General features: G+C 47.2%; 1 protein-coding gene across 1 annotated transcript in view; it reads right to left on the bottom strand.

The window, feature by feature from the left end:
• LOC135785976 (von Willebrand factor A domain-containing protein 7-like) overlaps window positions 1-26404 on the bottom strand; it is a 49257-nt gene that overhangs the window by 18308 nt on the left and 4545 nt on the right. The window contains exons 2-3 of the mRNA XM_073814259.1: window positions 21228-21443; window positions 1371-1652 (exon numbers count right to left, since the gene is read on the bottom strand). Coding sequence (XP_073670360.1) covers window positions 1371-1652; window positions 21228-21422 — 477 coding nt within the window. The 5' untranslated portion in view covers window positions 21423-21443. The remainder of the gene's footprint in view (window positions 1-1370; window positions 1653-21227; window positions 21444-26404) is intronic.

Genomic DNA, 26404 nt, shown 5'->3' with positions numbered 1-26404 from the left:
TTCTATTGCTTATGTATTTTGTTGACTGTACTGTGCGTTGATAATAACCCAGAATTTTTGGGGTTTTGTACCAAATATATTTTACTGAATTTATTAGGACATTGACCAAATTGTTGAGCATTTTTACTTTGTTCAGAAAAGAAAGTGAAGAGTGACTGGGAACTTTTTTAGAAGTGAAAATTTTTGCATGCACTCAGTAGTTTACTTAGTAAATTTTTGCATGCACTCAGTAGTTTACAGTAGTTTACAAAAAGTACAATTTGTAATAAGGTATTTCAATTACTAATCACTAATTCCAAATAACCTTTCCATTGTCATTATAGTGAACTTGCTGAACCTACACTCACCTAAATAATTATTAGGAACACCATACTAATACTGTGTTTGACTCGCTTTCGCCTTCAGAACTGCCTTTAATTAAACTGCCGAAATGTTGGCCCATATTGATAGGATAGCATCTTGCAGTTGATGGAGATTTGTGGGATGCACATCTAGGGCACAAAGCTCCCGTTCCACCACATCACAAAGATGCTCTATTGGGTTGAGATCTGGTGACTGTGGGGGCCATTTTAGTACAGTGAACTCATTGACATGTTTAAGAAAACAATTTGAAAACATTCGAGCTTTGTGACATGGTGCATTATCCTGCTGGAAGTAGCCATCAGAGGAAGGATACATGGTGGTCATAAAGGGATGGACATGGTCAGAAACAATGCTCAGGTAGGCCATGGCATTTAAACGATGCCCAATTGGCACTAAGGGGTCTAAAGTGTGCCAAGAAAACATCCCCCACACCATTACATCACCACCAGCAGCCTGCACAGTGGTAACAAGGCATGATGCATCCATGTTCTCATTCTGTTTACACCAAATTCTGACTCTACCATCTGAATGTCTCAACAGAAATCGAGACTCATCATTTTTTCAGTCTTTAACGGTCCAATTTTGGTGAGCTCATATACTGGATGTTTTTACCTTTTTACACCATTCTTTGTAAACCCTAGAAATGGTTGTGCTAAAAATCCCAGTAACTGAGCAGATTGTAAAAATACTCAGACCGGCCCGTCTGGCACCAACAACCAAGCCACGCTCAAAATTGCTTAAATCACCTTTCTTTCCCATTCTGACATTCAGTTTGGAGTTCAGGAGATTGTCTTGACCAGGACCACACTCCTAAATGCATTAAAGCAACTGCCATGTGATTGGTTGATTAGATAATTACATTAATGAGAAATTGAACAGGTGTTCCTAATTATCCTTTAGGTGAGTGTAAACATAAGAGTTTGATTAAAAAAATGCTCATTTACAAGAAAACATGAACACAGGGTTTTGCATCTGAGGTCTTCATATATTCTGACAAACTACCATACCTGTAAAGTATGACATATTTTCCCCAAACTGTTGCGGGCGAAATCATAGCTTTCCTTATCTATGTTGGTTTTGACAGATTTCAAGCCATCAGTAATAAGGCTCTGTGCTTCCCTGATTTTCTCAGCATCACAGTGCCGTTCAGGATGGATATGATCTGCGTCCACAGCAGCATTAGAATAATAAGTACTGGTAATAGCTGATTGAAAGTCATGTGTGGATTGGAGAGAATTTAATTCTGAGCAGGCTTGTTCGACAGCAAATACAGTCAGGGTGTTGTCGATCTGAATATGGAGAAAGAAAACAATTGTAAAAATGCAAAATAGCATATTTATATATATATTATATTAATATTTATTACAGGATCACTGCATTAATAAGGACATTGTTAATTAAAGAAACTAAACAGATACAATGCTTCCCACACATTCACATTAAATTACATTTACAAAAATACATTTAGGAGACACTTGTATTCAAAATTGCTTACAATGCATTACATGGAATACATTTTATCAGTAAATGTGTTCCCTGGGCTCAAACTCAAGACATTTTGCGCTGCTAATGCAATGCTCTACCACTGAGCTATACTAGAAGCACATTACAACAAGTAACTATAGAAAAATGAACCATAATTTACCTTAGTCAAACCACTGATTCCATAAAAAGCCTTTAGTTAAAAAAGTAACTAAAGAGTAACTTTAGTTAATGCTGTACTGTATAGCTAACAGGAACTAATTAACAATACTTCTACAGCATTTATTAATCTTAGTTTATGGTAATTTCAGCATTTGCTAAGACATTTTTAAATTCATAAGTTGTATCTTTTAAAGTTCCCATGAAATCAAAATAAAACTTTCTTTCATGTTAGTATAAATAGTTAGCCTAGAAATCTAGACGCACCCTAGCGGCCGCAAAATATATTTGCTGCCAGGGTTTAGTCTAGGCACTCACAATACACTTAACCGGTCCAAAAACCAAAATTTGGTCAGGCCAATCACATCGTGTGTAGCGTCTGTGGGGCGGGCTTAACATGATGACGACAGAGCTGCAACGGTTCCTACTTGAAAACAGAGAATGGCTGCTGCTGCTGGCGAAGCGGCTTTGGCCGCGACTCTGGAGGACTTAGACTTATGTTTTTCTTTGAGAGAAGAGCAAATAAACCCTACTGAAGTCCTTTTTAAGCAAGAAAGATGTGTTTGGAGTTTTGCCGACTGGTTACGGTAACTACGTCACCTTCTTCGTTGCTCTGATCCGTCATAGCGCTATCCTATTGCGTGCAGAGGCATTTTGAGGGACAACCTTATATCCCGCCCCTTGCATTGAGCCGTTTGTGTGAAGAGTTGCCAGACCTTACATCTTGATGTAGGTCTGGCTAACCAGGCTAATAAATAGTATTTTTATGCCATGATCCTACACTTGCTCAGCTAATTTTCTGTCCAACAAATGCTCTGAAGCATCCCGCCCCCTACATTGTGCAGAAGCTTTTCCTGAAATTCCAAGCGCCTGAATGAGACATTTTTTGGATTGAAGTAAATGAGATTTTAGAATGTTGGGGTTTGTTGGTGTAACCAGTGTCTCAGATTAGTGTAACTTAGAACTAATTTAAGTAGTAGGAAAAGAAAGATTGGGTAGTATCAGAAGCTCTAGATACGACTGCGAAGCCTGAAGTAGTAAAAGGTCAGCAAAGAACAGACAACACAAAACAGGTTAATTTGAAAAAAAAAAAATGTATTATGAAATGTACTATAAAAATAAATGGCAGTTATTTACATTCCCTTGAAAAATTGACTTCACCACTGTGACTAAGGGAATTCCAAGTTCAGTGTAGTCCAGTCGCCTAGGTGGCTGACAATTCCTCACGGACCTCCTGACTAAGTCATAAGTATCTGCTTGTTCCTCCGTCTCCTTAATCTCCTCTTCTCCTTCATTTTCCAGAACATTTGTCTCATCAAATTCTGGCATGTCGGAGGGAACCGAAAGTTGTTCAGTGAAGTCCTCATCCGAGCCTTTCACAAAGTTGCCATCGTCAGATAAGTTTGTCTCTTCCACAGGTTCATTTCCAGCAGGTAAGTCTTCTTTTCCACAGGTTAACTTTCAGGTAAGTTTGGGTTCAAGGTTACTCTGTTGACTGGAGCAACATCAGGTAGGCTACACTCATTAGTTGGAACATCCTCAGTCATCTTGTAAAGGTTAATTGTCAAATTCTCTTTAGAATGGCTTGGACCATGGTGTCTTGGAACATCTCGCGAGACAATATATCTGGTTACTTCTGTAACTGGTTATTTTTGGGACCCGGTAACAGGAGTAATATCATCCTCATCTGAGGACTGATCAACTTCTCCTGGGTCACTGCGAATGTTCTGGTGTGTCTTGCAGTGCTCAAATAGTTTGGATTGTTCTTCTGGTGTTACATGAAGTTACCCACAAGAGAGCAAGAGGTCTCGATGCAGCGTGCGCCAGGGGCCTTCTATGGTCTCTAGCTTTACTTTATAAACTGGGAGGTCTCCAGCTTTCCTCACTACCACATGGACAGTAGACTCCCATTTATCTGCAAAGCTTGTGCTTCTGTCACAAGCCAGGGGCTGGCTGTTAGTGGTTAAGCCACGCCCCTTCTCAATTCCCACCTCGAGGAGGTCCCCAAAACCAACCCAATGACCAAACAACAACGAGGAACAGGTAAGTATAAAAATATTCTTTATTTATTTAAATATTAAAAAGGTACTGGGGATTGGGGAAAGGGAAATTAAAACTAAATGCCCGGATCTGTCCTCCAAGGGGCCACGAGCAAGGGAGTGACAGGGGGGTGGGGGTTGCGTCGGGGAAACGGGCTCCCGCCTCTGGTTCCCTCTGCCCGTGGCGCGCTCCTCTTCCTTCCTGGAGGCAGAAAGATCGAAATCAGTGTTGGTATAGACTTTTTCTTCTCCGTGTACCTGTAGCTAGCTCGAGGCGGTCCACCGCCTATCTCACACAGCTCCTTGCTTGTTGACTCACTCTCCTTCCCTGTTCTCTCTTTCTCCACAGACTACAGCCGGGACACGAGGACACGGTGGATCGACCTCCAAGGGTTCTCTCACCTCTTCACCGACTGCGGCTCTTGGTAAGTATGGATTTCCTTCCTTGTCGTTCCTTTAGCACTCACACGGGTTCTCTCTACTCCTCCACAGGTAACTGCTGGGGACACAAAGGCACTGTGAATCGGTTTCCAATGGTTTCTCTCACCTCGTCGCTGACTACAGCTTCTGGTACGTTGGGCTTTGTTGAACGGCTTAATATCTCTGCGGTCACGCTGACTCTGTCTCTCTCTCTCCACAGAGGACTCTGCGCTGACTACAGCTTAGGGTAGGTATGGCTCTCTTCACAGTTCGGTATCTCAGTGCTCACGCTGGCTCTTTCTCTCTCTCTCCACAGATGACTGCTGGGACACAAGGCACAATGAATCGATTTTCCAATGGTTCTCTCACCTCTGCGCTGACTACAGCTTTGGGTAGGTATGGCTCTCTGCACAGTTCAGTATCTCAGTGCTCACACTGGCTCTTTCTCTCTCTCTCTCCACAGATGACTGCTGTGACACAAGGCACAATGAATCGATTTTCCAATGGTTCTCTCACCTCTGCGCTGACTACAGCTTTGGGTAGGTATGGCTCTCTGCACAGTTCAGTATCTCAGTGCTCACGCTGGCTCTCTCTCTCTCTCTCTCCGCAGATGACTGCTGACTACCGCTTCGAGGTAGGTATGGCTCTCTGCACAGCTCTCACATCACACTCCTCTTCCCTGTTGATTTGGCAGTTTTGACAGGTCATATGTTACTTTAACAGGGTGGCGGACTTACGGTAACTGGCTGCGCGGTGCGTCAGCTAGACAGTGTTTTCCTATGTGACGCCGGGGGCCAAAAACCCTCTCGGCGAGATCGTTGGTCTACAGAGGGGCGAGAACGTCACGCCGGCACACCGGGTCGAGCGCTGCCCTTTCCTCGAGACCCGTTGGTCGATCGAAAACTGGACCGGGGCGCCCTTTCGTCGAGACCTCGGGGCGGCGGATCTCCTTCGCCTCCAACTCTGTGATGATAAAAGGACACAGGTAAGGTAGCAATATATAGGCAATACTCACACACCGTCAATAGCACAGTTCTTCACCGCCACTCCTAAACTCAAGTCCGCCGAGCGTTTTGGCTGGGAAAATACTTCGAGACGCCACTCCGTGATTTTAAGACTGAAACACACTCACAGCATATTCATGTACAGGTTTTTACTCTAGAACCGTTCTTCCTCTTCGTCGTCTCAAGAACGAGTGACTGGAGGCGGGGGTACGTCAGACAAGACACAGCAATCTCACTGCAATACACAGCATTACACAGCACCACTCCAAGTGAAAATTTCTACATCCCAGACTCACCCACCACGCTCAGTGCACACAATAGACGCCCGTCTTCCTTCACCTCACTCTGGACGAAGAATATGGAGATGGTAACTTGGCCTAGTGTTTGTTTTCGTCACTGGAGCTGTTTCAGCACAAAGACCCTTTGGCTCACCCACCGCGCCGGTTCAGGGGTAGGGCCACCCGCTCTCTTCCAAAAACACTCAAAGAGATATACAGGTCAAATATATGTACAACACATCCATAAAGAGACTCCGTTACTCACAGCTGCTGTACTTTCTTCGTCCCACGCTCCCCAAGATTTATCTCACACTGCTAGGACTCTAGATGCATAGACAAAATGGTTTTCAGCCACCAACACCACTTTTCCACAATCGTATACTCACAATGGTGCGTCTTTCCTTCCTTCGTTGCTTTCATCCAAAGTCAGTATTCGTTTAATTCTTCTACCTATAAGGTCTTCGGTATCTTCCTCAATGTAAGGCTATAATCCAAACGAGAGAGAGAGCAAATGCAACAATCCAAAACAGCATACCCGGTGAGCCCAACCCAGCACTACGATACACACCACCAACAGGAATAATAAGCACCCCAACTGTGGTTTAAACTGCTCTCAAATACTCTCCTGAGTGTTGCCATCGTCCAATCACCCGGCGCTCCTCTTAATGACACTCAGCTGTATGTAATTCGGCTGATTACAGCGTTCGCGGCGCTACCGGATGTCCGGTGTTTTCTCTTACCGGTCTGGGCGGAAACATCCGGGCGGAACCAAACTTTCCCAATTTTTGGTTCCGCCTAAAAGATCGTCACTCCTGTGACATCCTCCCCTGCCAATGCATTCTAGTCCCTGGAATGCCTCGGCGTTGTCCACTCACCGTATCGGGCAGGGGGGCGTCCTCGGCTCTCCCGTTGGGAGCGTCTCACGGGTGAATCGGATTCGACTGGCTCGGGTACTACCCCTGGTTGCATCTGGGCCGCCGGAGGTTCAACCGGCTCAGGTGCCAACTCAGGCGGTATCTGGGCCACTGGGGGTTCAGCTGGCTCGGGTACTATCTCTGGCTGTATCTGGGCGGCAGGGGGTAGCGCCGCCACGGGTCGACCTGGTACCACAGCCCATCCTTCCATCCAGGGGGCCGCCGGCACTGGTTCTGTGGGCCCCTCTATCACAGTCTCGGGGTAATTCGGACAGGGGCGAAGCATGTTCCGATGTACTACCCGTTCGGGGCCAGGTTTTCCCTCGGGCCGGATGGTGTACACCGGCTGTCCCGGTCTCTGCTGCTTGCAAACCACATACGGGATGGCCTCCCAGCGGTCGCTCAGCTTTCCCTTTCCTTGCCGCCGGTTATCCCTTGCCAGGACCCTCTCACCTGGTAACAGGGGGGCATCTCGAGCAGTCCGATCATACCATCGTTTGTTCCTTTCTCCTGCCGTCTGTATCTTCCTAGAAACTTGTTCGTACGCAAAGTGTAAGCGCTGGTGATGGCGCCCCACCCACTCCGTCACACTCACTTCTTCCCGGTCTGCTGCTACTCCCAGGACCAGGTCAGTGGGCATCCGTACGTGCCTGCCGAACATCAGGTAAGTAGGGGCATACCCCGTCGTGCTATGAACACTGTTGTTATATGCTTGCAAAAGGTTTGGTAAAGCACTCACCCAATCACTCTGCTGTCGTTGATCTAAGGTCCCCAGTAGCCCCAATAGGGTCTGATTAAACCTCTCACAGCTTCCATTTCCCTGGGGATGGTACGACGTGGTGTGGGTTTTGGTACATCCATACAACTGGCATAACTCACGGATTACCTTGGATTCAAAATTTGCCCCCTGGTCGGAGTGCAGGAACTCGGGACATCCAAATGTCTGGAACACATTTCGCCATAGAGCGGTGGCGGTGGTGTTGGCTGTCTGATCGAGCGTCGGGACTGCCCAGGCGTATTTGGTAAACAGGTCAGTGATGACCAGAATATTTTGATACCGGTCCTGAGGGCGGCCCAGCGTCAGGAAGTCCATTGCCATTATGTGGAGGGGGGCTTTCGCGTGGATGGGTACCATCGGTGCTCGGGCCTCTCGTCTAGATTTAAACAGCATGCACCGGGGGCAAGCTTGAATTAAGTTGTGCACAGACGCCTCCAATCCCGGCCAGTAGAAGAACCTACGCAGTAGGGATACGGTCCTCTCCTGTCCTTGGTGTCCCAACTGGTCATGATAGGCTGAGACCAATGCGTTTACCTGGTTGGCTGGCACCACGATCTGGCACACTTCCTCGCCCACTTTCGGATCGCAGGTCTTCCTACAGAGCACCCCCTCCTGTAGCTCCAGCTTCTCCCACTGTCCCAGTAACTTCTTCCCAGTCTCCGTCTGGGCTAGCCTCTCCACCGACGTGGGCCGTCGGCCCTGCTCTACCCACGTCTTCACTTGGCACACGTCCCGGTCCTGGGCCTGCCTTTCTATCCACCGGCGGGGGTCCCACCCCCAATTCCCTGGTGCAGCCTCCTGCTGGCCTCCTGGCGCCTCCACGGCCCCTATCATGTAGCCCTCCTCACGGCTATTCTCCCTTCGATCCCCCTGGCGTCTGGGGCTCTTTCCCTCGGGCAGTCTTGAGAGGACGTCCGCGTTCGTGTGCTCTCGTCCAGGCCGATACTGCAGCTTGTAATCGAAGTTGGCCAGCTGAGCCACCCATCGCTGTTCCACGGCCCCCAGCTTCGCCGTCTGCAAATGTACTAGAGGGTTGTTATCTGTGATGACTGTTACCTTAGCTCCCCAAAGGTAGTCCTTGAACTTTTCGCTCAGGGCCCACTTCAGGGCCAGCAGTTCCAGCTTGAAGGAGCTGTAATTTGCGTCGTTCCTCTCTGCCGGATGGAGACTCCGGCTCGCATAAGCGATCACCCGCTCTGTTCCTTCTTGCCGTTGGGCCAATACTGCCCCCAATCCCAGGTTGCTCGCGTCTGTATATAAGACAAAAGGTTCAGAAAAATCAGCATACGCCAAGATGGGGGCCTGTAACAACTCCTGCTTCAGCCTCTGAAAAGCCATCTCACAATCATTGTCCCAGTTAATAGAGGGCGACCCACGGCCCCGGCTTCGTCCCGTGCCGACCAGCAACTGGTTAAGGGGCTTGGCAATCTTTGAGAAGTCCTTAATAAATCGCCTATAATATCCCACGAATCCCAGAAAGGATCGTACTTGCCTCACAGTCTTAGGCGCGTCCCACTCTTTCACTGCCGAGACTTTCTCGGGGTCCACGGCCACCCCCGCTGCGCTGACCACATGGCCCAGGAACTTCACTTCTCGCCGCAGCAGGTGGCATTTGTCCGGCTGCAGCTTCAGCCCGTACCTTTCCATGGCTCGGAAGACTTCCTCTAGGTGCCGGAGGTGGGAATCGAAATCTGGGGAATACACAATCACATCATCCAGATATACCAATACTGACTCCATCAACTGACCTCCAAGACAACGTTGCATCAAGCGTTGGAAGGTAGCCGGAGCGTTGCAGAGTCCGAAGGGCATCCGGTCCCATTCGAATAGTCCGAACGGGGTCGTGAAGGCGGTCTTCTCCCGGTCGGCCTCGGCTACTTGCACCTGCCAATATCCACTGGCCAGATCTAAGGTGGAGTACCAGGCTGACTGCGTGAGGCTAGCAAGGGAGTCTTCGATTCGTGGTAAGGGGAAGGCGTCTTTCTTGGTTACCAGGTTCAGCTTGCGATAGTCCACACAGAACCTCCAGGCTCCCGTCTTCTTTTGTACGAGCACGATGGGGGCCGCCCAGGGACTGCTACTCTCTCGGACAATGCCCCGGCCCAACATCCCCTGCAGGAGTGTACGTACTTCCGCATACAAGGTAGGTGGGATCGGTCGATATCTCTCCCTACTCGGCCCTGCATCCCCAGTGGGGATGTGATGTTCCACCACCCTGGTGCACCCGTAGTCCTCATCGTGCCTCGCAAACACATGTTGCCACTTCCGAAGGAGTGCCTGCAGTTTCTGTGTCTGTACCTGTCCCAGGTCGTCCCCTTGCAGTGACTCACTCGCTAGGTGTCTTGGCACACCTCTCTCCTGGTTACTCGCCGGGGCGTCCAACTGGGTCAGGGCCACCTCGATCACAGTGGGGCACACCTGACGAAAACTGACGTCCCTCTCTTCCCTCACCTGGTGGGGTGTGACCGTCGTCAGCCGGGCCAGTCGTTGATGCCGGTGTAACTGTACTGCATAGGGGTGCTCGTTTCGTACCCTTACCGGGATCCTCCCCCGGTGGACCGCCGCTAGTCCCCGTGCTACCTCCACTTGTGGGCAGTCTGTATGTGGCTCTACTAACACCCACTCCTCTGGGCTCGCTTCTCGAAGGGGCACTCTTGCCCATACGATAGCCTCACTCCTAGGGGGAATAGACAAAGCAAAACGACACATTACTCTTCCCACTTCCTCCCGATTTCTACGCACCTGGTTCATTTGGACCCGACGGCAGTCGGCCACTACACGCTCCCACTTGGGTCTCTCAGTGGGTGAAATCCTCGGACCAGGCCTAGCCTGGAATATCTCCTCCCAGCATTCGGAGAGGACATTCATGCCCAGTAGGGCTCGGTGGGCGCCCAAACACCTATCTTCAACAATGATCACACCTTTCTGGGGGACGACTACCCCATGCACTTCAAGATCCGCCAGGCGATAGCCAATGTAGGGGATTTCTAGGCCGTTAGCGCCCTTCAACGTCAGCCAGGGGGCCTCCGTTCCTCGTGTTCCTTCCTGTCCGAATATCTCCTTGGAGAGGCTTTCTGCGAACATCGTTACCTGTGAGCCCGTGTCTACCAGGCACTGAAATCCATTTGCCACACACTCTTACTTCTGCCACCGGGCTATGCCCGATCATCTGCTGCCTAGAGCTGTCCCTTCTTCCCGGGTCTTCTCGAGGGGTCCCGGCCACACGACCCACTGTGGCCGGTCGTCCTAAAAACCCCCTTCAGATGCCCTGCGAGGCCCACACTGACGACTGTAATGTCCAGGCTCACCACAACGATTGCAAATTGGTCGTCCCTGGTCATCCCATTCAAAACGGGGTCGCTTATAACGGTTTGGGCGTCCCGGCGGCTCTCGGCTCCTCTCCGAGTATACTCGCTCTCGGGATGCCGGCCTTGGCTCCTCCCGCGCCCTACCTTGGCGCAGCTCTCCCAGAAGCGTTTTAGATAATTCTGACATCTGCTCCCGGACATCCTTCATCAGTTCTACTTTTAGAGCCTGCTTCCAATCCGTGCGTTCTGGTGGTGGTGGCACACTCTCGTTTACCGCTGCACATACTGGGGTCTCACTCACCTCGACCTCGTCGCCCTCTAAGGCTAACGCCTCCTTCCTTAGATCTTCAAATGTGAGGTCGGGGTCTCTGCGAAACTGGACCCTCAAACTCTGTCTCACGGGGCCCTCTTTCATCCCCAGGAGGAATTGGTCGCGCAGCAAAGTCTCGCCATCTCCCAATCCATGGTCGCGGCGGGCCTGTAGCCGGGTGAACTGCTCTCGCAGTCTCAGGGCAAAAGCTCTAATGGGTTGTCGGGGGCCTTGTTTACTATTGAAGAATTGGGAACGGAGGACAGCTACGGGGGTGTGGTCACCATATTGCTCGGTAAGGAACTGAAATATAGTTTGGGCACTGGCTCGGACAGCTTCAGGGGCGGCCTGTACTTCTCGCCGCGCTTCTCCCTCTAGGGAGTTTAACACGAACTGGAGCCGCTGGGCTACAGTAAGGCTTTGCAGGTCGGCTAAATACTCCAACTGGGCCTTCCATTCCGTTAGTCGTATTCCCGACTCTATCCCTCCATACTTTTGGACCCAAGGGCTACCCATAAAGACAGGCACCGCACGGGGTTGGGCTGCGGGCCCCGCGTTGTCGGTCATTGGGCTAGTCTGGTTACTCAACTCGAGGTGGGATCCCTGCCGACTACGCCAAAATCTGTCACAAGCCAGGGGCTGGCTGTTAGTGGTTAAGCCACGCCCCTTCTCAATTCCCACCTCGAGGAGGTCCCCAAAACCAACCCAATGACCAAACAACAACGAGGAACAGGTAAGTATAAAAATATTCTTTATTTATTTAAATATTAAAAAGGTACTGGGGATTGGGGAAAGGGAAATTAAAACTAAATGCCCAGATCTGTCCTCCAAGGGGCCACGAGCAAGGGAGTGACAGGGGGGTGGGGGTTGCGTCGGGGAAACGGGCTCCCGCCTCTGGTTCCCTCTGCCCGTGGCGCGCTCCTCTTCCTTCCTGGAGGCAGAAAGATCGAAATCAGTGTTGGTATAGACTTTTTCTTCTCCGTGTACCTGTAGCTAGCTCGAGGCGGTCCACCGCCTATCTCACACAGCTCCTTGCTTGTTGACTCACTCTCCTTCCCTGTTCTCTCTTTCTCCACAGACTACAGCCGGGACACGAGGACACGGTGGATCGACCTCCAAGGGTTCTCTCACCTCTTCACCGACTGCGGCTCTTGGTAAGTATGGATTTCCTTCCTTGTCGTTCCTTTAGCACTCACACGGGTTCTCTCTACTCCTCCACAGGTAACTGCTGGGGACACAAAGGCACTGTGAATCGGTTTCCAATGGTTTCTCTCATCTCGTCGCTGACTACAGCTTCTGGTACGTTGGGCTTTGTTGAACGGCTTAATATCTCTGCGGTCACGCTGACTCTGTCTCTCTCTCTCCACAGAGGACTCTGCGCTGACTACAGCTTAGGGTAGGTATGGCTCTCTTCACAGTTCGGTATCTCAGTGCTCACGCTGGCTCTTTCTCTCTCTCTCCACAGATGACTGCTGGGACACAAGGCACAATGAATCGATTTTCCAATGGTTCTCTCACCTCTGCGCTGACTACAGCTTTGGGTAGGTATGGCTCTCTGCACAGTTCAGTATCTCAGTGCTCACACTGGCTCTTTCTCTCTCTCTCTCCACAGATGACTGCTGGGACACAAGGCACAATGAATCGATTTTCCAATGGTTCTCTCACCTCTGCGCTGACTACAGCTTTGGGTAGGTATGGCTCTCTGCACAGTTCAGTATCTCAGTGCTCACGCTGGCTCTCTCTCTCTCTCTCTCCGCAGATGACTGCTGACTACCGCTTCGAGGTAGGTATGGCTCTCTGCACAGCTCTCACATCACACTCCTCTTCCCTGTTGATTTGGCAGTTTTGACAGGTCATATGTTACTTTAACAGGGTGGCGGACTTACGGTAACTGGCTGCGCGGTGCGTCAGCTAGACAGTGTTTTCCTATGTGACGCCGGGGGCCAAAAACCCTCTCGGCGAGCTCGTTGGTCTACAGAGGGGCGAGAACGTCACGCCGGCACACCGGGTCGAGCGCTGCCCTTTCCTCGAGACCCGTTGGTCGATCGAAAACTGGACCGGGGCGCCCTTTCGTCGAGACCTCGGGGCGGCGGATCTCCTTCGCCTCCAACTCTGTGATGATAAAAGGACACAGGTAAGGTAGCAATATATAGGCAATACTCACACACCGTCAATAGCACAGTTCTTCACCGCCACTCCTAAACTCAAGTCCGCCGAGCGTTTTGGCTGGGAAAATACTTCGAGACGCCACTCCGTGATTTTAAGACTGAAACACACTCACAGCATATTCATGTACAGGTTTTTACTCTAGAACCGTTCTTCCTCTTCGTCGTCTCAAGAACGAGTGACTGGAGGCGGGGGTACGTCAGACAAGACACAGCAATCTCACTGCAATACACAGCATTACACAGCACCACTCCAAGTGAAAATTTCTACATCCCAGACTCACCCACCACGCTCAGTGCACACAATAGACGCCCGTCTTCCTTCACCTCACTCTGGACGAAGAATATGGAGATGGTAACTTGGCCTAGTGTTTGTTTTCGTCACTGGAGCTGTTTCAGCACAAAGACCCTTTGGCTCACCCACCGCGCCGGTTCAGGGGTAGGGCCACCCGCTCTCTTCCAAAAACACTCAAAGAGATATACAGGTCAAATATATGTACAACACATCCATAAAGAGACTCCGTTACTCACAGCTGCTGTACTTTCTTCGTCCCACGCTCCCCAAGATTTATCTCACACTGCTAGGACTCTAGATGCATAGACAAAATGGTTTTCAGCCACCAACACCACTTTTCCACAATCGTATACTCACAATGGTGCGTCTTTCCTTCCTTCGTTGCTTTCATCCAAAGTCAGTATTCGTTTAATTCTTCTACCTATAAGGTCTTCGGTATCTTCCTCAATGTAAGGCTATAATCCAAACGAGAGAGAGAGCAAATGCAACAATCCAAAACAGCATACCCGGTGAGCCCAACCCAGCACTACGATACACACCACCAACAGGAATAATAAGCACCCCAACTGTGGTTTAAACTGCTCTCAAATACTCTCCTGAGTGTTGCCATCGTCCAATCACCCGGCGCTCCTCTTAATGACACTCAGCTGTATGTAATTCGGCTGATTACAGCGTTCGCGGCGCTACCGGATGTCCGGTGTTTTCTCTTACCGGTCTGGGCGGAAACATCCGGGCGGAACCAAACTTTCCCAATTTTTGGTTCCGCCTAAAAGATCGTCACTCCTGTGACACTTCTTTTGTTCTTTTCAGCTACCTTGGCAGCACTCCTTGTAGCTATTTTGTAGCTCTCTTCGAGGCGATATTTGAGGTGCTTTACATATTGAGAGTGTGAATTCTGTTGCTCTTCTTTGACAGGTAAACCAAATGCAAGGTCGACTGGCAGATGTGGTTGAATCCAAACATTAATTCATAGGGTGTGAACCCAGTCACTTCACTTCTGGTACAATTATACGCATGCACCAAAGGTCTAACATATTCCTTAAAGTGCGACTTATCCTGGTTTCCAGAGTGCCAAGCATGTCTAACAGAGTGTGGTTAAAACGTTCCTCCGGGTTGCCCCTTGGGTGGTACAGAAATGTTCGAATTTTCTGTATGCCTGTAACTTCACACAGTTATTTGATTAACCCTGTATCAAAATCCGTGTGAAGGATGTAAGGAAGTGAAGAATTTGCGAAGGCCAGTGATCATCTCGAATGCCTGCTGGTGGGTGGGAGTCCATCGGTTCAGAAATGGTTCTTTGGGATGGTAGTATTGGCCACTTCTTTTCTTGGACCTTGAGTGCTTCCTTAAAAGTGGGTAGCCAGTTGTTAAGCCATTCAAAGGTTTCATTATACTTGAACAGTCTTTAATGAACTTTCTATAGTACTCACAGAATCCAAGGAAGGCTTTCAACTCATTCAGATGTTGAGGGACTGGCCAGGTCTTTAGCGCTGCAATCTTTTCCGGGTCGATCTACAAGACATGCTCTCAGACCACATGTCCTAAGTAACGGACTAAGGACTGGAAGAATCTACACTTTTCCGGGGACAACTTGAGCCCATACTCCTTCAGGCAGTTAAGAACCTTGGTGGTTTTTGAGAAAACTATCAAGTCATCAGGGGAAAAACAACAACTTCCTTCAAATTCATGTCTCCCATGCATTTTTCCATCAGTCTCTGGAAGATACTTGAGAAATGTGTCACTCCCTGAGGCATGCGGTTGAACTCCCAGAAAACTAGTGGGCATACGAAGGTGGTCTTTGGCCTGTCAGCCTTGGTGACTTCAACTTGATAGTAGCCAGACTATTAATCGGGGACGCTGAACCACTTGGAACCAGAGAGTGCTGCGAAGGTGTCATCCATCCTTGGAAGTGCATAGGCGTCTTTCACCGTCTGGAGGTTCAATTTCCTGTAGTCAATACAGAGACGTAATTGCCCATTCTTCTTCCTGAGTACAACAATTGGAGAGGAGAATGGAGACTCACTTTCACGAATCACCCCAGCATCGGGAAGCTCTTGAAGATGTTGACGAACGGCTTCTACATTGTGCAGGTGTATCGAGTTTGAATGGTGTTTCATCGGACAGTTTGATGTGATGCTTGACTTTGTCTGTCCTTCAAAAGTCAGTGTTTCTGGGCGAAGACCTCAGGCATTCTATTCAATTTTTGAAAAATTCTGTCTTTCATTCTGAAGGGACTCACCAAAGTCAAAGGCTAGGTCAGCTGCCTTGAAGGGTTCTGGTTCAGCTGGATTGGTCACACTCTGTTTATGAGACAGGATAAACTGGATTGCACTGAGCTTAGCAATCACACTCTTAGCTGGGATAATAATATCGTGTTCAGACTCATTTGAGACCACAACTGGTAGTTTGCCCGGTGGATCAATGAGACAGCTTTACTAGCAGTCCTCCAGGCAGAGAAGAGAGAGTACTCTCAGTATGAAACTGATGATACTCCCTCCAAATAAACTGTTCCTCCTGTTGGAATGAGTTTTCTGTCTCTGCCTTGCATCCTCACCAGCCAGATGTTACTGTCATGACTTTATTCTTGTCTCAGTTTAAGTATTATCAGCACTGTTCTGTAGCGGTTTGGGACAGGGTGGCAGCTTGCTGAACTTTTCTCTCTGCACATACCATACACTACATCGAGTGTGTTTGTACAAACAAGTAACTGGTACCTTGAAGTGCCGCTGTCTGGAACAACCAAGGCCAAATTTGGGACTTCATATTCAGCGCCAAGGAACTGTTTTGGGAAGGTGATTATGATTGGGAATTATCCAAGTTAGGGCACAGATTGACCATTGGCCCCTTCAACTTCCAGAAGGTTATAGAGTGGTTTGATCTGTTGCTTATGTAGGTATTTATCATAGAAGGACTTGGTGACTGTGTTTACTTCTGAACTTGTGTCAAAGAGACAGTTGAGCTATTTACTAACAATTTAACAATAGATTGTTTTAGGGCAGCACTGAACTTGGGTTTGGTATCACTGTTATCCTTATCAGGGCGTTGGTGAACTGCTTCAGCCTCAGTTTGTCTTGCAACTGAGACTCCATCTATAAATTGTCTTTTGAGTGCCACTTTCTTTCAATTTAGCACTGAGCACTTTCGGTCAGGGAAAACCATAGCGGGCAATGTTTGAAGTCCGGTGAAGCAAACCCATGTCAGGGTGGAGTCTCCACTCTCCGCAGGGCGTGACTTGTCGTGAGAGCGCGTCGGCTGCATGAGTGAGGTTGCCCTGGATGTGTGTGGCCCGCATATACCTGACTCTCTGTTGATTCCACAACAGTAGGCATCAGGCATGCAGCGTGAGCAGTGCTGTCTGACCAGACCTGCACATGTTCGTCCTGCAAGATGGGAAGAAAACATCTTATCGCTATCAGGACAGCCAACATCTATAGACAATTGATGTGCCAATGTAGGTGAGGACCCGTCCACTGCCCTGAAACTCCATGCCCATTGCATATCGCACCCAGACCAGTTTCAAGGTATCTGTGGTGACTACCGTATGCCTTGAAACCCGTCCTATAGGAATACTGGCCGTGAGGAATAAAGGATTTTACCAAGGGCTGAGAGTGCGTCAGCCCTATGGTGTTAAAAGAACATGACGGGTGCCCATGTGCCCTGCCCACCAGGGAACTTGGGCATATAGCCAATGTTAAAGTGAGAGATCTCAGACACATCAACATTGACTGAGCACACTTGTTGGTGAGACGTGCTATCATTGACACCGTGTCCAATTTGATCCCGAGAAGAGACACTTTGCAATAGGGGAAAGCTTGCTCTTTTCCCAGTTGACCCAAAGACCCAGATGGTTTAGATGGTGTAACAGTAGGTCTCTGTGGACATAAATCCATTCTCGCAAGTGAGCAAGGATGAGCTAACCTGACTACTTTAGACTTTGTACTTCCACTAAATTCCATTACACTTCTGTACTAAATCTGAAATATCTCCAATTATAACTGTTTTCCTCCAGTCACAAAACAGCCGGCCCAATCAGCGAACAGAGGGTGGGCTGAGAGCCGTGACGTAGACGCTAAGCGCAGAATGTAAGATTGTAGTTTACAATGGACATGGAGGCACAGAATGCTATTCGCTCTGCTGTGAAGAATATTCCTGGCATTTGCCAACTGAAGCCCGAACAAAAAGAGTGTTTGTTAGCAGCATGGAGATGTTGTTGCCCTACTCCCGACAGGTTTTGGGAGAAGTTTGCTTAATCAATTATTACCAATCATCAGCGAGAAACTTGCAATGCGATAGTTGTGATTGTGTCCCTTGCTTGCTCTCATGGAGGATCAGGTTAAAGAGGCAGCAAAACTCGGTCTGTAGGCTGTACAGCTTGTTGTGCACAGTGATCAAGAAATCATGGAGGGGAATTTCATATTTCATTGTTCACAGTTAATGGTGGAGGATGCGTGCGCAATCATTCTTTGCTGATGTTCCTGATTAACCAGAAAATAAGGTAGGAAATTTAATTGAACTTACATTGTGGTTACGGCTGTCTGGTGGAAGAGTTTTTGAGTTTGCGAGGAGTAACAGGGTTCCTCCACTTAGATGTGAGTGGAAAGACACCGTAAGAGTAGTGTTCAACTAGCTCTAAATTACTTTACATAATCTGAAAAAGTCAGTCACAGTCATGTTCACTCCAGTATTTCGCTTGATGGATTTGTTTTTGGACCATACATGTGTTTGCAGCAGAAGTTCGATGCGGCTGAGACAACGCATGACACACGTTATAACCAAATGTTATGTAATTGGCTTACATTTACACCAATGATTTTAAACTTCAGACAAGCCCCCCATAAGAAGGGTAATTGCTAATCAATTATGCCCAGACAGACTCTGTCTATAAAGTCTGGCAAATTAGCAGAGGATGGTATTACCAGGCTAAGGATAAGTCGTCGAGGTAATTGAGAAATCCCCTGCTGCCTGAGAGGCACTAGGGCCCCCTTCGCGACCTTTGTAAAGACACAGGGGGCAGGAACAGACCAAAAGGGAGGACGCTGTACTGATATGCCTTCCCCTCAAAAGCAAACGGTCTGTGTCGAGGAAGAGTAGAGACATGAAGTTTCCACATTGGGCTTGGACTGTCAGGGCCCCTTGGAAGGTAGGGCCAGCACATCAGGAGGTTTTGGCTGCTTGTGAGCAGACACAGCAAAAGGCGGTTGGGTCATGCCAAGGCAAGATGTGCTTAATGGCCTCTGTCTCCAGCTTCACCATGGAGAACTGAAGAGCAAAAACCTCCCTAGTAGCAAACCTTCTTGACATCCTTCATCTATGCAAGATTGAGCCAGAGATGTTTTTCTTGGACATTAAATGACCCAGAGCTCGTGGCATCACCTTCTTCGCCCAAAAAGCGAGGTCAGTGGCGGTGCGGAGTTCGTTCATAATCTCTAGGGTGGACCTACCCTCGTGCAGTACTTTCAATGCCTTGGCCTGGTGGACCTGCAGGATGGCCATAGCATGCAGGGCAGAGGCAGCGTGACCCACCACTGTGTTATCTCTTGACACGAGTGCCAAAGAAAACGTACAGGCTTTGGAAGGGAGCCTTGATTGGTCCCGCCAAGTGGCAGCCTGCGGGCATGAATGCAATGTGATGTCATGCTCCACCTGGGGTACCTCGACATAGCCCTTAGCTGCCCCACCATCGAGGTAGGTGTGAACGACTGAGCCCCCAGCCGAGAATTATGCTTTCAAAGACGTACACCCTCAAAAAAGAATGGCACTGGAGCGGAGTGTGACTTAGAGTCACGGCCGGAGCCTAGAAACCATTCATCCAGCCTTGAGCGCTTGAGCAAAGGCAGTGCACTGAGCGAGCACGGCTGCCACAACTGCAGCAACAGATAACTCATCTTCTGCCTCTTGTTCCGAGCTGATGGGGGAAGACGGGCGTAGCTGGGGGCGAGTGGGTTGCAGGTATCTATCTGGCAACGAATCGCTCGCACTGGTCCCCATATCACCTGCGCTGCTCGCCAAACTGACAGGCACTGATTTAATAGCTGATCCGCCAGCATGGGAGGCACACAAGGTGACTGCCAACTTCACATAGAAAGATGACAGCCGTGACCGCAACGTCTTCATAGACATGTCCTTGAAATGAGAACATATCCCCTCTACGAACGCCGCCTCAGCACTTACAGATAGCCAAGACAGCGATCGTGTCCGTCAGCAGAAGAGAGAAACCTGCCACATCCATGAACACAGCGACAAAAAGCCATCCTTAAAAGGATGCCATCTCTGTGTGGAAATTCGTTTTTTTTTTAGACAAACTCTGACTATACTGCTAAAGCGGCCAGAGGATGGTGTTACAAGCCGAATCCGCTGCCACGCCGTCAAGCCAACAGTGAAAGAGAATCTTTGATTTCAGCTGGAGAAAAGAGAGATCCGACCAGCGAGCTCCGAAGAACAAGAGCATCTGAATGGTGCACACGTCTCCTTTTATACAAGTAAGTGTGGTATGCAAATACCATATGTGCAATTTCATTGCAATTTAATTTATGTTTTACACACAAGGCAGACCAGACAGAACGTCGAGTGGACGACAGAAAGGGAACCTGTGGATTGAATCAGTACTGCAACAAATGGAATGAGAAATACAACTTTTTGACTTTAAGTGCAAATGTGACATAATGGTGTCATAAATATCCTAATTAGTAAGTAAAGAATAATTTCTGAATTGAATGGTTACCCTTAGAATCAATTCTGAAACAAAATAGAAGGCTCCAAACGATTCCAACCTCTAGCAGTGACGTGATGTCATGTGCAAGCAAGCCATAGAATACAGGCTTGACTGTGGTTGCACATTTATACATAAGAACTGTGAAAATCATCTGCTGTGTGAAAAGAAAATTTCCAGTCTCACACCTTTTAATAAATGCGGTTGTACATCTGAACAGCTATTTGCTTATGACATATTCATGTGCATTAGGGTCTCTCTTCTGTATGTGCGGTTCAGAAAATCGAAAGAGGTAATAGTGTTTACTGACTTGTTTTTCCAGAACTAACAAGAAAAAAAAGTTAAAACCAGATTTATACTTTCCTCATAAGACCTATGCTGTAGCATGTATGCCGTAGGCTATGCTGCAGTTTTCTTTTATACTTCTGCATCGTTGTTCACGTTGACGTGCATTATGCAGATCGCTAGTAGGCAGTGTGCAAGAAGAAGCAAGAAGAAGCTAATTGTGTACATTTTTTTTATGCCTTTGTTGCAACCTAAGTTGTTAAATATATTGTTAAAATTGCATTTTTTTAAAAATGTTGACGGGAAAGAGTTAAAGAGCTATCTAATTAAATTTTTACTAGCAACAGTTACCATTAGAGAGCTCCTTAATCTAAGTCTTATCAGTAAAAATAAAATTACAATGAATAAGGTTGAAAACATTTCTGACATACACAAACATATACAGTACTGGCGAAGCAACAATATTGCGTTTAGTCAACTAGGACAAATGTGTTGCAGTGCACACCACACACATTGAAAACCACAAACCAGCAAACTGTTTTTTTTTTTGAGAGTGTGCACTGTATAAATTACTGAATTTTTATTTTCATACAATTATTTCACAAATTCAGTTAAGCATCCAGTCTTAACAGAAATAGTAAGCAAATTTGGCTTGCTTTCAAGGTCAATCCAAAACCCCTTGCACCTCAAAGAACACTCTCCTAAGTTCTGCTCTTACAGTTAGATTGAAGGTTCTCTTCTCAGCAATGGCTATGTCACGGCACACTTCTGCAGTCTTGCGGAGAATGGCCATCTCAGTGATTTGTCGATGGGTGAGGGAGCCCTCGGAAGATAAGGGTTTGAAAGCTGTTGCCCAGGGGGGCTGAAAGGCCCCCCTGATGAGGAATACAGCCACTACTATCAGCAACATCATGACTGTCCACAAGCCCAGGTCCTATGGGAAAATTCACAATTAAAAACAAGCATTTTTTGCATTCAGTTTCTATAAATATAACAAGGAAGCAGCTTTGAATAAATATCCACACTGGTTTTCCCTGCAAGATTATTAGAGGATTAATTAAACAACAGCAAGTTTACAAACAGCATTAGGTCACCTACATAATTTATCATCCTTGGTAGATTAAGTAGTGTAAACAAGATTTTACCTGATGACAGAACATCTCAAAAATGGGGCCAAAGGTCTGACACATGCCAAATGAATCATTTTCATTTCTTTACATACTGTAGTCAAAATAATCCAAATATATAGAACCATATTAACCTAAAGTAGGCTATGCTTTTTTGAGTATATGCATTTGTATTTTTTTTTTGTTAAGTCAAAACAGCTCATCACTGCTGACTGCCTACATAGTCACCACTTTTTGTGTCTGTGGCTGTTTCTCAATATGCGTTCTTCAGCGATCTTGCGTCCTTGTGTCCTCGCTCTACGTCATCATTAACCGGCAAAGTTCAATTGCAATTCTCAAGAACACAAGTACAGAGGAGGCATGAAAATACCCAGATGTGTACTGCCACAATAATAGTTTGGAGTCAAATGCAAGTTAACAATGTTTATTTAGAAAAGGAGAGATGGAGAGTAAAGTCAAATAGTTCAGAACCACACACGACTGAAGGTGGGTGAAAGGCGGAGATGGAAGATGTAAATCCAAAGTTCTCAGACTGGATATAATCCACTGCGGATGCAGATGTAGCTGACACTACCCGGAAGTAACTAGTGTACCGCCTAAGTACGAAGCGAACCAGCTGCTCCGGGAAACAATCAGAGTCAATAGAGTTCATATAATCCACAACGGTGAAATCAGTATAATCCACTCACGGGTGATGGTGATAGCCGATGAAAACCGGAGACAACTGGTGTACCGCCTAAATACAAAGCGAACCAGCTGATCCGAAAAATAAACAAAGTCAATAGAGTTCCAGTACAATCCACAAGCGAGTATATCCGGGCGAAGATGAGCCTCCGGATGCCGTAAACCAAACCTTGGGTAACTGGAGAGAAAAACATAGAAACGTACGACAGAGCAGCTAGACTGTGACCAAACAAATGAGCGCGCAACGAGAGACAGGACGACGTGCAATATAAAGGGAAAGGTAAACGAGACACCACCGGTGAACAATTACCGAAATGAGCGGGCGGGGTTAGTGAACACACGAGGAACCGTCACCACAGGTAAATAAACAAACACATACCCCACACACCACCATCGATCACCCAGAAGTCATGACAGTGTACTTGATATCGAGGATGCACCGGATGCAGACTAACGCGGGGAAATCTGGGGAGGTCAGGTGACCAACAGGAAGATCGCACACATCTCAATTCTCACAAGTGTGTTCTGTGTTCTCATGACCTTCTGAGTTTGTTCTTCCAGGGTTGCCTGGCAACAGTGCTGGGCAGTAGCTTCACTACAAGTAGCGAAGCTAGTAGTTTACATTTTTCAGTAGCTTGGCGGTAGCTTTGCTGCTTTCTAAATTAAATAGCTTTTCATTAGCTAAGCTCTTTTTTTGATCAAGTAGTGAGGTAGCTTCCACACAAGCTACAATTTTCCAAACATTTCTGAAGTCGTCCTGAATTTGAGAATAAGCGCGTCATTTGAATCGACGTCGTTTGTTCCATATTTTCGAGTTGTGCAGCCTTCATTCATACAAAACATTACCACTCGCATTCTGGGAAGACTCGTGCTCTACCTCTGACTGGGTTATGTCACCAAGCCAAGCTAATATAAAAACATGTAATAAATATTACAATTGAAACTATTAATATAGTGTGCTTTGGCGGGCACCTCACAGACTCTGTGCAGGCTACCTGCTGCCTGCGGGCCCACGTTGGAGACCCTTGTGTTAAGATATGTCAGGGCCAGGTGTTTTTGAATAAAGGCAGCACAAACATGCATTTTATTCTGGGAGTAGGATAAGTCCAGCAAACAGCCCCAAAATGTGAAGTACCTAGGCTTACATTATGCTTGTATTGCCTATAATTACCAAAATGATAAATTGAAACTGAATAAATAATTACATAATAAAACTGGTTAAAATAAAAAAGTAGCTTGGATGTAGCAAGCTACTATTGATGTAGCTTAGCTTGCTACATTTCCCAGGGGGTAGCTTCAGTGTAGTGAAGCTTCATTTTATGTGAAGTAACTGGTAGCTTAGCTCACTACATTTTCCAAGTAGCTTGCCCAGCACTGCCTGGCAAGACCAATCTCAACGAGAACACAAGTCCGTTCTTTGCGTTCTTAGAATTGAAACATTCATTATGTCAATAAATGCTCAAATCAACAAGAATTGCAATGGTGGCAGTAGCCCTTGAGTAAAGAGGAGTGGCTGAATGACATTGAGTGTGAAGTGAAAGTACAGCTAACACATGTTTAACCAGTCATGTCTGCCCCTTTTAGAATTAATAAACCCACATGCAAAACATAGAGTGTGTAAAAATGTAGAGTTTAAAAAGTTTGCATAGAGTTTACATTCACCTGACTTTTACATTTATCATTTGTCCTTCTTAAGCATGAGTGAAAGTTTGTATATCCAAACTAATCTAAATGTTGGCACTTCTACACAACTGAAAGTGCTCTAAAAGGCAAATAGGATATTAAAAGACAAAAACTGCACACGATATAATATGGTGTCATTTGATAGAACATCTCAAAAATGGGACCAAAGGTCTGATACATGCCAAATTATTCACTTTCATTTCTTTACGTAGTTTTCAGATCAAAATATGAAGAGTTTGGCCCCTACTACTACTACTATGACCGTTCATGTCAAGTACGACAAACTGCTTCCCGTTTTGAGCGTCTCTCTTCCGGAAATGATTTGAATGATCTGAGATACCCTTCGGCCTTTTTTTATTGCTGTGTGCCAGTTAGGTCTGTTATTTGCAAGTGCCTCCCAGTTGTCCAAATTAATGGAGAAGGCCTGAAGATCTCTCTTAATGACGTCTTTAAAACATAGATGGGGGCGACTATGTTTGCTGGGGCATTTGCCAGCTCGCCATATAGCAATATTTTTGGGAGGCGGGTGTCATCCATTCGATACATATGCCCAGTCCAGCGGAGATGGCGTTCACAAAGGATGTAGTACAGGTCACTGGAACCAGTTTTCTCAAGTGTGACAAGGTTTGGCACATGGTCTTTCCAGCATACACCCAGTATGGAGTGAAGGCAGCGAAAATGGAAGATGTTAAGGCGATGTTCGTGGCTCCTATATGTTGTCCGTGTCTCACTTGCATATAGTAAGGTGCTAAGTACACATGCATGGTCAACACGGAATTTGAGGAGCAATGAACGGTACTTGTTGTGCCAGACACGCTTACTTAATTTCCCAAACATTGACGATGCTCTCCCAATGCGCATGTCAAGCTATGCATCAAGGTAATTGTTGCTTGATACAGTGGAACCCAGGTGAATTTGTCTACCACAGATAAACCTGTGTTGTTAATGTATACTGTAGGGTTCTTTTGTCTTTTTAAGACTAATCTTCAAACCAAAGTCTAGACATGCAGCTGCAAAAGATGAGCAGAGTAGTTGTAGATCTGCCTCTGAGTGGGCAACAAAGGCAGCATCATCAGCTTTAAGCAGCTCACCAGAACATGGCGTACTTTACTCTTCCCCCGCAGCCTGGCCAAATTGAACAGTTTTCCTGAACTGTGGGTGTGTAGCAGTCATCCGGGAAGGCAAGGCGTAGTACGGCAGAGAAGAAAATTCCAAAGAGGGTAGGAGCAAGGACACATCCTTGTTTTACCCCACACCTTATCTGGAACTCTTCAGAGCGAGGGCCTTCAGACTGTACAGTTGCCTTCATGCCCTCATGAAACTCAGTAACCACCTTCAGTAACTTTGGAGGGCAGCCAAGTCTTTGTAGAATGAGGAAAAGTCCAGATCGACTAACATAGTCAAAGGCCTTGGTCAAGTCAACAAACACCAAGAACAAAGGTTAATGCTGTTCAATATACTTTTCCTGTAGTTGACGGACACAGAACACCATGTCTGCTATGGAGCGGCAAGCACAAAAACCACACTGGCTTTCTGTGAGGATACAGTCAGCAAGAATTTGTAGATGGGGTAGAATAGTACTTGTAAATATCTTGCCAGCAAGACTGAGTAGAGATATTCCTCTGAAGTTGTTATAGTCTGCATGTTCCCCCTTGTTCTTATAAATGGTGATGATGTTGGCATCTCTAAGGACATCTTGGAGATATCCAATGTTACAGCACATCACAATCAGATGATGTAGGACAGAGGCAAGAACACCTCCACCTGCCTTATAAGCCTCAGGGGGGAGACCGTCAGCTCTGGGAGACTTGTTATTTTTCAGTGCTTTAATTGCAGATTTGACTTCCTCAATGGTAATATCTGCATCCAGATCAGACATAGGGGGGAGTTCAGGTACAGCAGCAGTTATTGCCAGTGTGTTGGCTGTGACAGGCTGAGCATAGAGAAGGCTCTAATGCTTTGCCCATCTCGCCAATTGAGATTCCAAATCAGTCAGAAGTTCACCTGATAGGGAGTGGAGTGGATAGGATTTTTTGGGGACTGGGCCCAAGGCTTCTTTCAGACCTTCACAGACTTCTCGATGTTTCCAATAGATGCACTTGACTCAATATGGTCACACGGTGTGCTCCAATAAGCCTGCATGTCTATGCGAGTGACCCGTTGTACATTGCAGCATCCCTGCTTCAATGCTGCCTTATTTGAGCGAGTGTTATGCTGCAGATAGGACAATCTGGCTGAATGCTTAGAGTCAATTGCAGGTAGGAGCAGGCTGGCATGGGTTTTGAACCAGCCAGGCTAAGACCTGGATCACTTTCCAAAGATGGAGAATGCAGCCTTTGTGGTAACAGAGTGGAAGTGCTGCCAGGCAGCCGAGATGTCTGCATGAGGAGGTGGTAACTCA

Source organism: Paramisgurnus dabryanus, chromosome 4, assembly GCF_030506205.2.
Source record: "Paramisgurnus dabryanus chromosome 4, PD_genome_1.1, whole genome shotgun sequence".
NCBI lineage: Eukaryota > Metazoa > Chordata > Actinopteri > Cypriniformes > Cobitidae > Paramisgurnus > Paramisgurnus dabryanus.
Note: the sequence above shows the minus strand (reverse complement) of the source record. Positions and strands in the feature narration are given on the sequence as shown.